The 14,375-nt window shown below is 40.0% G+C and overlaps 1 protein-coding gene across 1 annotated transcript in view; it reads right to left on the bottom strand.

The window, feature by feature from the left end:
* The window catches only part of sec31b (SEC31 homolog B, COPII coat complex component), an 87,556-nt gene that overhangs the window by 54,501 nt on the left and 18,680 nt on the right, over positions 1–14,375 (bottom strand). Inside the window, exons 5-9 of the mRNA XM_060854430.1 lie at positions 10,443–10,538; positions 4,882–5,022; positions 3,157–3,299; positions 2,308–2,407; positions 1,897–2,058 (exon numbers count right to left, since the gene is read on the bottom strand). Of these exons, the coding sequence (XP_060710413.1) occupies positions 1,897–2,058; positions 2,308–2,407; positions 3,157–3,299; positions 4,882–5,022; positions 10,443–10,538 (642 nt within the window). The remainder of the gene's footprint in view (positions 1–1,896; positions 2,059–2,307; positions 2,408–3,156; positions 3,300–4,881; positions 5,023–10,442; positions 10,539–14,375) is intronic.

Genomic DNA, 14,375 nt, shown 5'->3' with positions numbered 1-14,375 from the left:
AACCTGAAGCATGAATTATTACAGCTAAAACCTAAAGATTAGATTAGATTACTTACAATGTGGAAACAGGCACTTTGGCCCAACAAGTCCACACGGACCCTCCGAAGAGTAACTCACCCAGACCCATTCCCCTATATTTACCCCTTCACCTAACACTACGGGCAATTTAGCATGGCCACTTCACCTGACCCGCACATCTTTGGACTGGAGAGGAACCCGGAGCACCCGGAGGAAACCCACGCAGACACGGGGAGAATGTGCAAACTCCACCCAGACAGTTGCCTGAGGCGGGTATTGAACCCAGAGCTGTTATTTTCAAACAAGTCAAACAACGGCTCCTTACAAGACTCAAGTATCATACTTAAAAATTAACGACATGAGAAAGAAGTATGTTTGCAGAGAGACAAAGTATCTTGAGAACAGAACAACAGCAATAAATATCATAGACCTTAATGCTTGTCAATAGGTCACTGGGTAGCATCAAGGAGTATGTCTATTTGAAGCAGATAGCTATACTTCAGGAGGAGGAGTTGAGCATGGGGAACATGATGTTATTGAACACTACAAGCCCTTTAAATCTCTCCATATATGACAACTTTACATTTAGATCATTGGCTGTAATGAACAGCACGACTGTTTTGCCATACAAGAAGATTGGGGTTAGTGATAATACAGGGAACACAGCAGCCACAAGCAATACTGAAGAAGAAACTGTCAATATCCTCCTCCCATCAAGGTTTATAAAATCATGATGGGTATGGATAGTGTTGATGGTAGCTTTTCCCTAGGATGTCGGAATTTCAAGACTGGGAGCATATTTTTAAGGTATGAGGAGAGAGATTTAAAACAAGACAAGGGGTAGGTGTTTAACAAAGAGGCTAGTTCTGGTCTGGAATAAACTTCATGAGGAATTAGTGGGTGTGGGCACTTACAATAGTTAAAAGACACTGAGTTAAGCACACGAGTAGAAAAGGTTTGGAGGGATATGGACCAGGAGGAGGCAGGTGGAATTAGTTCAGTTTGGGATTATATTCGACATGGACTGAAGGGTCTGCTTCTGTGCTGAATGACTCCATGACTCTATAACACATTAGTTTCTTTAAAGAGGAAAATTAACATCCATGAGAATTCTAATTTTAGATAATTGAAGTTTGTACCACATGTATTTTGAAATACACCGTAGGCAACACTTAAGTGTTGAATTCTTCCAATGCCTCTCATCTCAATGATGCGTATCTGCTGGATCAGCTATAGCCCAGTCAGCAGCATTTTCACCTTCTGAATTCCAAGATTGTGGGTGCAAGACTCCACACCAGAAATTTGAGCACAAAATCAAAACTGACTTTCTAGCGCCGTGCTAAGAATACGGATATTGTTTTTCTAAAAAGTTCCTGCTTAAAACTGTTAACATTTAAATGGTTAACCGATATAATTTTAACAGGTGTGTTTACTAAAAATTAAACACCAACACATTTTTTCAGCTCTGCAGATTAAATTGGCAAATCTACAGGAAAAGCTAAACAACGTTTTATATAAGATCAAGAAATATACCTTCTCCAAAAAGAAGTCACTTTTCTGCAGCATTTTTTGCAGTCTATTTTCAACATTAACTTTAATGTATTAAGGCAAGACCAATACTTATCAATTAACCTTTAAGTTTTTACTACTTTACATCCCTAGTGCTGAGGGAGCACTGCAATACTGGAACCACCCTCTTTTGAATAAGACGAAAAAAAATAAGGGCCAGTCTGTGCCTCAAAGATGAACTTAAAGGATCTTGCTTCAAAGAAGAGCAGGGTAGCTTTCTGTAGTATGCTGGCCAATAATTACCTCTCAATCAACCTCACTAAAGTAACTTATCTGGTCACTGTCATATTGTTGTGTGTGGGACCTTACTTTATCAACATGGCTTTGTTTCTGTGCTTCCAGACTCCCTCCCATGACAGAATAAACACTGATTCGTCCATCAAAGGAAGCAGCTGAGAGGACTGCTGGGTTCCGCGGACACCACTGGACATCAAAACACCACTGACTGCTTGTTGGCAGCTCGTAGACCACCTGAAACCAATGACACCAACAAGACTGAGTGCCTAAGTAAAACAGAGATTTGTTGCATGTCGGATTGTAAGAGCTAGTAAAATTATCCATTAGGCTTGAGAAAGACCAAGTAAATCCCATTAGCAGATTAACTATGAAGACTTATGTAGAATTTAGTTGTTATTTACGTCATCTTTATTTATAAAAAATAGCTTCTATCGCACTTGGCTGATACTGAACTCACTGTTACTCCAAGTGCCTGACACCCACCTCTCCAGTGTTGGGATTCCAGCATAAGATCCTATTGTCTTTTGCACTGCTTAGAAGCAACTCTGCATCGGCTTGACACCACGATATGGAAAGAATACCCCTGAACAATAAAGTAAACATGTTAGGGAATAAATTCAACTCAACCTGCACTTTATCAGATTTCCAGCTCAAATTCTCTTTTGTACCGTATGGGTAAGCTTCTGCTCTCAGCCTTTCAACATGGGAAAGGCCTTAGCGTATCTCTGTAACTGTCCTGTTTCAACTGGTGTGAACCAATTATTTTCAGAGTTTACTGAAGACTACGATTCCTCGTCCTCCCAATAATATTACAATGAAAATTTGTCCAGAAATAAACTGAGAACTGTGTAGACAGGAGGTAGAAAGGGGGTGGGTGCGACTGGGGTTGAAGACTCATTGAAAGATGAGAACTGTCCAATAAATAAAGTCAAGGAAATTGGTTTCAGAAAGAGATAGAGAAATTAAAAATGGAGGAAGAAGTGAGTGAAACAAGGAACAAAGGACCAAAACAAAATATTGAGGAGGAAAGGACTGGAAACAGAAGTGCTCAGAAGGGTAACACCACCTTTTAAATATCTAAACAACAGAATGTAAAAAATAATTGTATGCAAATCAGAGAAAGCACAAATGACAAATTATTCCTTATTTCCAAGGTTTTTTTGCAATCAAGTTGATAATTTATTTATACTTCATCTTTCAACACCACATTCCCATAAAGACATATTCCATATCTTCACGCATCCTAGCCTTTTATTGCTTCTGAAAACAAAGTTTGGAATTATACATGTGCAGTTCCATATGTCTTACTGTGTTTTAATAATGTTTAAATACCTGGTATGATTCTCCAAAACCTTGAGGGGAGACGTGGCAAACCTCAAGTCCCATATCTGCAGTATAGGCATTCGATCATCTTCTGATGCAAGAACAAGTTGAGTTGCAACTTCAGGGTTCCAAGCCATTCCAGAACAACGCATCTGTAAAAGTCAAATTTAAACATGCTGGTTATTTTATATGACATTAATCTACAGCTCTAGGAGAATTATTAAGATAAATCGCTAGGTTCAATGCCAACATAGGCTAATGGGCTAAATGGTGTCCTTCCATGTTATAATAACAATGACTACTAAGTAATGAACTGTAGTGTTTAAAAATCAGGTGTTTAACATAAGGGTTAGGCACTGATCGGTCAGGTACAACATTAGTTAAAAGCTGAATAAAGCATGTCAATACCATGCACAGGAAAAGCCCCTTGTTGCACAGCTCCATTCCTGGTGTCGATCTGCAAGATTTATTTAGTTCAATCAAACTAAGTGAAAATTGGTGCTTTTGTCAATACTTAATGGGAACTACACTGAGACAGACCAGATGTATTTCACCGTGAATATGTAGAAGAGATTGTCACCCTGTAAGAGTAGGGCGCATTCAAACCAACACCCATCGTGTATACAACATCGCTAAGGATTTTACTTCTGAAAAGCATCCATTCATTTTTCAGCATTACTCATTTGTTTCTTTTTAACATCCATCACAGAAATTTTAAAAAATAAGTTGTTAAAAGGGTTATATTAAACACAATTGTCAAACCATTTGTCAAAGCTTTTCATCTTGCTCTTATTAGGCTAATTTGTAAGAATATTAATGTAATATTCTGTTTAAACTCATTGGGAAAAAAAAAGGTGCTGGTTGCTTTGTGGATTGATTGCTAGAGGCAATGTTATGGAGAATGCACCAGTTTTATGACGACTGATAGTTTACTATGAAGCATTGTCTAAATTTAAACCAGGTATGTTCATCCTTGTTGATCAGCATTGTTGAGAGGAATAAATCAGACAATGGCTGTCATCCTTTTCAGTTGAACAGGCACTGTATAATCATTGATTCTGTCTGTCTTAAGAGTTCAAGGCCTTATGTTTAATATTTGTAAGTTCTGTACCAAGTGGGAAACATTGAGCATAATAGACAATTTTAAATTGATTGCCAATGGGGTTCTTAGAACAGTCAGTATTAGGTTGCAATGTCACCCAAATACAAAATTCCAACGAATGTTGGATGCAGTTTTCAATTGTGCATGTATGAGTTGGTTGCACATGCTTCATAACTTGCCTTGTTGGGACTTACTGTTTGATTTTATCCAGTCTTTGGGATGTAGAGCCATCATAATTAGTATTACACTGGCACTAACACAAAGCTGCTGTCTAGTCATAAAAGCATTCTGCATATCACACAAATATGTAATGTGGTATGTGAATTTTAGTGCTGGAATAAAGCTAGTTATGTAGACCATATTTGCCAAAGACTAGTGGACCATATCAAACTGAATGGCCCTTCTGCTGTTTGCAACAGTCAGGGAAAGCACTGACCACTCCCAACCATTCTTCCAGGTTGTCCTGACAAATGCAAGATGAAAAACTTTGATACAATGTGTCTTTTTGCAGCAATAATCAATAAATGGCTATTTATGTTAAACTGGTGAAACACTACCTCATTTTCACCCACTGAACACAAAGACACAAAGTTCTAGAAATGTACATGAAAATTTATCAAGTGTGCACTCACTCTGCTGCTGTGATCACTGACTTTGATGATAGGTTCATTCTTTCTTAGATCCCATACCACAGCTCTGCCACTTGGATGGGCTGAAGCCAGGATGTGCTGCACCTGTCGATTCCAAGCTACACAACTGATATCCTCAGAAGGCTGCATGAATTCAAAAGATTCCATTCAGTGGCAGAAAGAATTTTGAGAGAAATGGCTCATAACTGTAGCACACAACTCATTCTGCAAAAGCACTTTCAGCCCTTTTCATGACTCAAGCAAATGAATTTGAGGAAATAGCTCAACTGATCGGATACACACAGGCACAAACTTGAATCCTAGCAACTAAGGCAGCTTTAAAGAAACAGACCCTTCGGTCCAACCTGCCCATGCCGACCAGGTATCCCAACCCAATCTAGTCCCACCTGCCAGCACCTGGCCCACATCCCTCCAAACCCTTCCTATTCATATACCCATCCAAACGCCTCTTAAATGTTGCAATTGTACCAGCCTCCACCACTTCCTCTGACAGCTCATTCCATACACGTACCACTCTCTGTGTGAAAACGTTGCCCCAGGTCTCTTTTATATCTTTCCCCTCTCACCCTAAAACTATGCCCTCTAGTTCTGGACTCCACGACCCCAGAGAAAAGACTTTGCCTATTTCCCCTATCTATGCCCCTCAATTTTGTAAACCTCTATAAGGTCACCCCTCAGCCTCCGACGCTCCAGGGAAAACAGCCCCAGCCTGTTCAGCCTCTCCCTATAGCTCAAATCTTCTAACTCTGGCAACATCCTTGTAAATCTTTTCTGAACCCTTTCAAGTTTCGCAACATCTTTTCGGTAGGAAGACCAGAATTGCATGCAATATTCCAATGTCCTGTACAGCTGCAACATGACCTCCCAACACCTGTACTTAATACTCTGACCAATAAAGGAAAACATACCAGATGCCTTCTTCACTATCCTATCTACCTACAATTCCACTTTCAAGGAGCTATGAACCTGCACTCCCAGGTCTCTTTGTTCAGCAACACTTCCAAGGACGTTACCATTAACTGTATAAGTCCTTTTAAGATTTGCTTTCCCAAAATGCAGCACCTCACACTTATCTGAATTAAACTCCATCTGCCACTTCTCAGCCCATTGGCCCATCTGATCAAGATCCTGTTGTAATCTGAGGTAACCCTCTTCGCTGTCCACTACACCTCCAATTTTGGTGTCATCTGCAAACTTACTAACTGTACCGCTTATGCTCGCATCCAAATCATTTATGTGAATGACAAAAAGTAGAGGACCCAGCACCGAGCCTTGTGGCATTCCACTGGTCACAGGCCTCCAATCTGAAAAACAACCCTCCACCACCACCCTCTGTCTTCTACCTTTGAGCCAGTTCTGTATCCAAATAGCTAGTTCGCCCTGTATTCCGTGAGATCTAACCTTGCGAGTCAGTCTCCCATGGGAATCTTGTTGAACGCCTTACTGAAGTCCATATAGATCACATCTACCATTCTACCCTCATCGAGTCTCTTTGTAACTTCCTCAAGAAAATCAATCAAGTTTGTGAGACATGATTTCCCACACACAAAGCCATATTGACTATCCCTAATCAGTCCTTCCCTTTTCAAATATAGTCTGAAGTAACATTGGCAAAGGTAGTTAGAAAAGAAACAGCTTGTATTTATAAATACATTTAAACAGTGGCCATGGTGCTCCACAAATGGAAGATGGGTATTAAACCAGGAAGAGAAAGATTAGAGGAATGGCTTAGACATATGATCAAAATCTGACTCTTTAGAAGACAGTAAATCGAGAAATGGAAGAGCACTTGGGCAGAATTCCAAAGTGAAGCAAAGCTATTAGAAGGTAGCTCTATCTTGGTGGGCGCACAGATGCATATAAAGTCAGAAAACTAAAGTTGTGAAGGAATTGTCTAATGCTTTAAGACAAAGTCAGAGGTCATACTGAATACACTTGGGTACAGGGAACCAGTCCCAGTCTGTGATGATGGAACTCATCAGCAAGTAGGGGTTAGAGAAGTGCAGGAAGTGAGCGGTTACACTTTACACAAGACAGAGTTCAAATACTAACCAGCCCTCAAAGACACTAACCCTCCTAATGCAGTTATTTTAGAGGGAAAAGACAAAGTACAAGAATCCTTGATGTTTCTCACATGACAAGCTCTTCATCCCCAAGATGATTCTTGTAAACGTCCTCTGGAATTTGTGGATTTCTTAAAGGCTTCACCCTAATTTCCTAGCCATGCCAGACAATAAAAAAGTCAGAAAAGAAACCTTGCAAGAAGTGCTGGTGCCCATTTCTAGTTCATTAAGAATTCACATCAGTAACTTAGTTAAGCTAATATGAACAGTCCTTAGTTCGGTATGCACTACATTGCCCCATTATAAAACATATACCAATTCCCAATAGTTCTGTGGTTAAAAGAATTTCTATCCTGATCTATTAATTCGATAAAAACAGCTTAAACTGGAAAAATCCTAACTTACCAGGAAATATGTACAGAGTTCTAAATTAAAATATTATTGCCAGATAAAAATGTTCCTTTCCTTTGCACTATATAACTTCGGCTGACTCCTCATTCACATCAAGGAGCATCATTGTAAAATGGCTCAGTGTGACAAATTGCATTTGTGATCTGGAATGCATCAACTGAGGGGGTGGCAAACACATATTCAAAAGAGAATTGGATAAACAAGTAAGGTAAACAAATATGTATAGGTCAATGGAAAAGGATGGGCAAGGGCTAGCTCTTTCAAACTGCTAGCAAAGGAATACTTATTGGAAATGCACCAGCTTCATCACAAAATCCTGTAATGTCTTTACTATTCAGTTATTTTCTTGTTGAGATTATTGAATATTTTTGACTTTGTCCATTTATGCTCAATCAGATTCAGCTGATCAATGCTGGGGATTAGAATAATTATTTGCCCTCCACACCAGAGAAATTCACAATCAAATCCAAACTTCAGTTTTGAAGGGTTAATGATCCTGAGACGTTCATTCTGTTTTCTGTCCATTGATGCTACCAGACCTGCTGAATTTTTCCCAGCAATTTCTGTTTTTGTTTGCAACTTTCATCAACTGCAGTTCTTTAGCTTCATTTAGACCAGAAAGTATTTTGAAGTAATAGAAACAAACTTCCATTCTATTAGTGTGAAAAGAACAAGAGGCAGTTCTCGCTGATAAAGGAGCACCTTATCATCCACAGCACCATCACCAATGGGGATCACATATATCCAGTCAGATCTTTCTGTGCATATAGTGGCAGGCCCATCTTACATTTAATCCCAGCTGCTGCCTGTGAAGTGTATTCTATTCTTCACATTCTTGCACACTGTTCTTGTTTAATTCTCAATGCTAATTTGCCCGCACACTCCGGTGCTTTCCATCAGTAAGCATCACAAATGTGCACCACATCCCCTATCTGCTATCCTATTTATGTTCATGTCCTTAGAACTAGTCATGTTCCTGCACTTCCATCAATCTCCTTGCTCACGTAAACCTGATTTCTTGCATTTCTCTGCAGCCAGGACCTTTGCCTGTGGCCCTGTCGATCTTTAAGCCTCCCTCGACTGCTTGCTTTATCATTTGTAAACAGTGATTTTTCTGTATACTATGCTATACAATTCGTGACTATTATATATACTTATATCATAGTGTCTCCAATATAACCAACATTTTGTAGACACCTCTGCCTCTCAGCCAGAAGCTGCAAGCTCAAGTTAGATAACAAACTGCAAATCCTCCCAACCTACACCAACGAAAGGGGAAAAGAACAGAAGAACTTCCTTATCATAGATGTGATAGAAAGAATGAGAAAGTGAGGACTGATAGAAAGAAGGTTGGAAACTCTATCATCATAATCCATAGCTCCAGACACAACACATAAAAATGCAAGCTGCCACAGCGATTCAGGCTTTAAATCCATCACCATAGCCAATATTCCAAAACTAACAGCCACAATGGAAATCTAATTTATAACTCACACAAGGAACAATATCATTTCCACTCATGCTTTAACACTTTACCTAGTTATATTTTAACTAGCTCATAGAATTTTGACACATTTTTATATATAACTATACATTGAGCCCAGGACAATTAGAAAGAGGTTAGAAAGACATAAACCAAGGGGAACTAGTTAAAAACATCAGAGCCAAAATACAACTGAAAAGATCACTCATACATTAGAGAACATGTGGACAGATGCTAGATAGCAAGGGAGATGGGAAGCAGCACTAATTAGGACTAAAAGAGAGAAAGGCTTAAATAAAAACTAGCAGAATAGAAAGATGAGTAGGCACAATGAGATGTCACACTGCTAAAAAATCAATTGAGAAATAGACACTGCAAATAGTATAGACAGAGTCAGGGTAAAAAGGATTCAATGTACAGACTGTCAATATTGTTGGCGCAGTCTAAAGTAGTGGAAGAATCTGCAAGTTGATTAACATAAGTAACCACAACCATTATTATGCAAGAGTAGATAGCATTAAGCCCAAAAGTGAGAAAACAAATTTATGAGTACCAATAACGTTTAAAATGGTGTGGTGAAGGGGTCGAGTCATGGAGCAAAACCCACACCTCCATTAACTGTTGATGCTTGATTCAAACCATGTCTGACTCAATTCTACCCATTATCCAAAAGCTTGCACCATTTGAATAGCGAGAACAGAGCAGGGAGCACACACCCAAATGTAAACAATGAGGACAGAGCAGGAAGGCAAGCATACCCATTATGGACAATCGGGACAGAGCCAAGAGGCACACGTTGTGAACTATGAAGGCAGAACAGGGAGCCCCTCATCCATTGCAGACAATTAGGCAAGAAGGCACACATTCAGTTATGAACAAAGGCAGAGAAGAAAGCAGACACCCAAGGTGAAAGATGAAATGGGAGCAAGGAGAGAACTATGTAGACAATCCTGTAGATAAGATGGCACAATTGCACAATCAGTAGCTTGCACTGAAAGATAAACACCAAATGGAGGGAGAGTGAGAAACAGAAAGCCAGAAAATAAACAATGATGGAAGATAGTGACCAGAGTAAAGAAGTAGAAGGACAAACTAGGTTAATTCTGCAGATCTCTACATTACCAGGCTACATCTGCAGATTGTGTACTTTAATTCTTACCTCTCTTTGCTGTGGATGAATAGGCAGGAAAGAGAGAAAGAGAGCAAAACAGTGGTGTTATTTATATTGCATTAAAAGCTAATCAAACATTCTTGGTGTGTATTTCTCTAGTATTTGGAAAAATGGTCTAAGTTCCAGTTACTGGTGCACATGTACTGATACAAAGGACAATTCTGACAACTATGTCAATTGCAAAATCTATTCACTCCAGGGCTCAAATATGGCACATCAAGATTATCATTCTGTTTTCATATGGTTTTGTACACAAAGGAGCCTAAACTTGTAGCATCCGACAATGATTGGTACTCATAATTAGGGAACATTAACACCCCATACACTTTCCCCACCCTGTGCCAAGTTCTTTGATCCACCAGTGTTACCAAAAATACAGGTACAATATTTCTCACAACTAATGAGTTGAACGTACCTGGGACTTTGCTCCTGGCGTCATTGGTGTGTTGAAATTATTTAAATCCCAAATATAAATCTCAGAATCATTAGCTCCAGAAGCCATTAGATTATTCTAAAGAAAATGTGAAGACAAAATTTAAAAAGTGAATTTCGTAAATTAAACTCAATAATTTAGAACATAGGATCACAAGTAGACCATTCGGTTATTTAATTTCTTCCACCACTCAGTAATAAACACAGCTGATCTGTGTCCTAGCTCTTATTTACCATCTTGATTCCATATCTTTCAAAATCTTGAACAAAAAAATGGATTATGCTCAGCACAAAAATTTCCAATTGACCCCTAGCCTCCAATTTCTTTTAGGTTTGAGTGTTTCAGCTTCCTACTTTTCTTTGCATGAGAAAGTGCTTGCTGATAACATACCTGGAAGATCTGACTCCAATTCAACTTTAGGTAGTTGCTGTTATTCTGCAGTTATGCACCAAATGAAAGTTTCCTTCTATCTATCCTACTGCACACTGAAATGAAACATTTCTCAACCCTTCTATCAGATCAGTTGTTTTGACACTGAAGTGAAAACAAATTTAGTCAATGTAAAATTTCCTCTTGACAACCAATTGTGCCCTGGAATCACACTGCAGTATTCGTGTAATATTCTCTCTAAGGGTAATATATCCTTCCTGCTGTACAATGTTCAGTATCTAATGCAATGCTCCATTGGATTTTGAGGGAGCTCACCAAAAAGAGAAGTTTGCAGAAATTTTAAAACTAATCGCAAAAAAAACAGCTTTTTCTCCAGCAACTTCATTAGTCAATTATGCGATGCATGCAGGAATTTCATTTACTAAAGGCATGCAATTATTTTGTCCATGGCAGTGTTTAATTCATATCATGGAGGGAGATGGTGATGTACTGCTGACTTCAAGTAATGCAGAGGCCAAGTTTTACATTCTGGGGTCATGCCTGACAGAATTTAAATTCAATTAATTTAAAATCTGGATGTGATAGCTAGTCAGAATAATAGTAACTCTGATAGTTGTAATTGGCACCTGGTCCGGTAGTGTCCTTTGAGGAAGGGAATGTGCTGCTTTTATCCAGTCTGGTCTACACTACTTTAGACCAACAGTAACGTGGTTGACCGCTAACAACCATCCGAACTGCTCTCGCAAGCCATTCAGTTCAAGGGTAATGGAAGATGAGCAATAAATGCTGGTCTTGCCAATGACACTCATAGGTCAAGAAAGAATAAAATATCACACAAAGGGTGGTACAGGTATGGAATGAGCTGCCAGAGGAAGTGGTGGAGGGTGGTACAATTGCAACATTCAAGAAGCACTTGGATGGGTATATGAATAGGAAGGGTTTGGAAGGATATGGGCTGGGTGCTGGCAGGTGGGACTAGATTGGGTTGGGATACCTGGTAGGCATGGACTGGTTGGACTGAAGGCTCTACTTCCATGCTGTACATCTCAATGACTCTATCTCTTGGCTGCAATCTGATTTGTTATACTTCAGCACCTCACTAATATTTAGCAAACAGAATTGCTGTGTAGCCTTTCTTCTCCTTCCCAACACCTTGTTCACATTTATTAAGAGATTGGCTTTCCTATGAGACCACAGCTTTTAAGGCAGCCCCATCTTAACTCTGCCATGTCAGTATATCTCTAATTGCAGTTAAATGCCAAATTGCTTACTGTGGCAAACAGGCCCAAGGAAGAAATGTACTTCACTGCAAGAACACAATGTACAGGCTAAAACTGCTTATCTAGATCTCTATCAGATAGTATCCTATCAGCACAATTGAAGTGGTTTACTGCTTTTCACAATCTTAAGCCTTTATAATCATGTTAGTAGTTCTTGGTGTTCCTGTCACTATGTTCCTAGAAGCATATTCACTAAAATATTTCCAAAAGTGAGTAAGTGGGTGTGGGAGAATCGAATTCTTAGTTTCTGACCGAGTAATGAATATCAACAATCAGAAATTGTGGGGGTCACTGAGAAATTTAGCAGTTATTGCCAAAATGATAGCAATGAGTCACCACGTTGAACCACTGTAGTCTGTGTGGTGCAGGTACACTACCAGCGTTATTATAGGAGGACTGCCCACCATTTTCATTGAGCAACAGTGAAAGAATAGCACCATTTGATCAAGGCAGAATAGTATGAGACTTGTAGCCGGAAATTTGGTGGTGTTCCCATGAACTGCTGTTCCTGTTCTTCTAGGTGGTCGAGATCATGGAGTTAGAAGGCCTGGTGTCTATCAAAAGCTCATTTTACAACTTTAACACAGAGCACATCAATAAGACAACCATAGACCCTTAAAGAGCCTCAGGATTACAAGGTTGGCTTTCTCTTGCTTGTTTTTAAAAAATTATTCATGGATGTGGGCTTTGGAGGCTGGGATCAGCATTTTTGGCTAAATCCTAATTGAATTTGAGACTGATTTAGATTTAGATTAGATTAGATTACTTACAGTGTGGAAACTGGCCTTTTGGCCCAACAAGTCCACACCGACCCTCCGGAGAGCAACCCACCCATACCCTTTCCCCTACACCTAACACTACGGGCAATTTAGCATGGCCAATTCACCTAACCTGCACATTTTTGGACTGTGGGAGGAAACCGGAGCACCCGGAGGAAACCCATGCAGACACCAGGATGATGTGCAAACTCCAGTTTGCCTGAGGTGGGAATTGAACCTGGGTCTCTGGCGCTGTGAGGCAGCAATGTTAACCACTATGCCACCATGCCGCCTATAGAATCCCTATAGTGTAGGAGCAGGCCATTCAACCCAATGAGTCCACACTGATTGAACAGCTTACCATTCTATCCCTGTAACCCTGCATTTCCCATGGCTATTCCACCTAACCTACATATTCGTGGACACTATGGGCAATTTAGCACGGCCAATCCATCTAATTTTTACATCTTTGGACTGTGGAAGGAAACTGGAGTAGTTGGAGAAAACCCACGCAGACACAGTGAGAATGTGCAAACTTCATACAGACAGTCGTGCAAGGGTAGAATCAAACCTGGGTTACTGGTGTTGTCAGGCAGCACTGCTGACAACTGAGCCTCCATACTGACTGCTGCAGTCCATTTGGTATGGGTATTCCAACTGTTAGGGATGCAGTTCCAGGAGTTGGACCCAGTTGCAATGAAGGAAGAGCAATATATTTTACAGAAGATCCACAGTGTGGAAGCAGGCCATTAGGCCCATCATGTCCACAATGACTCTCCAAAGAGCATTCCACCTAGACCCATCCCCTATCCCTGTATTCTCCATGGCTCACCCCACCTAGCCTGCACATTATGGTCAATTTAACATCTTTGGACAGGAGGAAACGAGATCATCCTGCAGAAACCCATGTGGACACAGGGAAAATGTGCAAACTCCACAAAGCCCAAGGCTGGAATTGAACCTGGGTCTCTGGAGCTGAGAGACAGCAGTGCTAACCATTGAACTACCATGCTGTCCTATTTCCAAATCAGATTGGTGAATGGCTTGGAGAAGAACTCTCATCTAACTGCTGCCCTTGACTGCCTAGATGTAGTACTCATCAGTTTGGAAGGTACTGTACAAGGAACCATGATAAACTTCTGCAGTGCATCTTGTAAAGTTAAGATCTTAGTATTCAGAAAACTCCTTTACAGGAGTGGAGCAGTCAAAATATTTTTAACTTAAAATAGTACCTCAATTCCAACATGATGCAGGTATCCAACATCTGCTGATTGTCAGGACAAACAACATGAAAGTATTTTGGATTATTTCATCAAGATCCTGGTAGGTATTGACCCTTAAGGGAAATGCTCAAGGGAAGTTTTTCCATGCAGAGTGGAAGGATCAACTAGGAGAAAGTGAGGACTGCAGATGCTGGAGACCAGAGTTGAAAAATGTGATGCTGGAAAAACACAGCAGGCCAGACAGCATCCGAGGAGCAGGAGAAT

Source organism: Hemiscyllium ocellatum, chromosome 43, assembly GCF_020745735.1.
Source record: "Hemiscyllium ocellatum isolate sHemOce1 chromosome 43, sHemOce1.pat.X.cur, whole genome shotgun sequence".
In the NCBI taxonomy this organism is placed as follows: Eukaryota; Metazoa; Chordata; class Chondrichthyes; order Orectolobiformes; family Hemiscylliidae; genus Hemiscyllium; species Hemiscyllium ocellatum.
The sequence above is the reverse complement of the archived record's forward strand: the minus strand, read 5'-3'. Positions and strand labels throughout refer to the sequence as shown.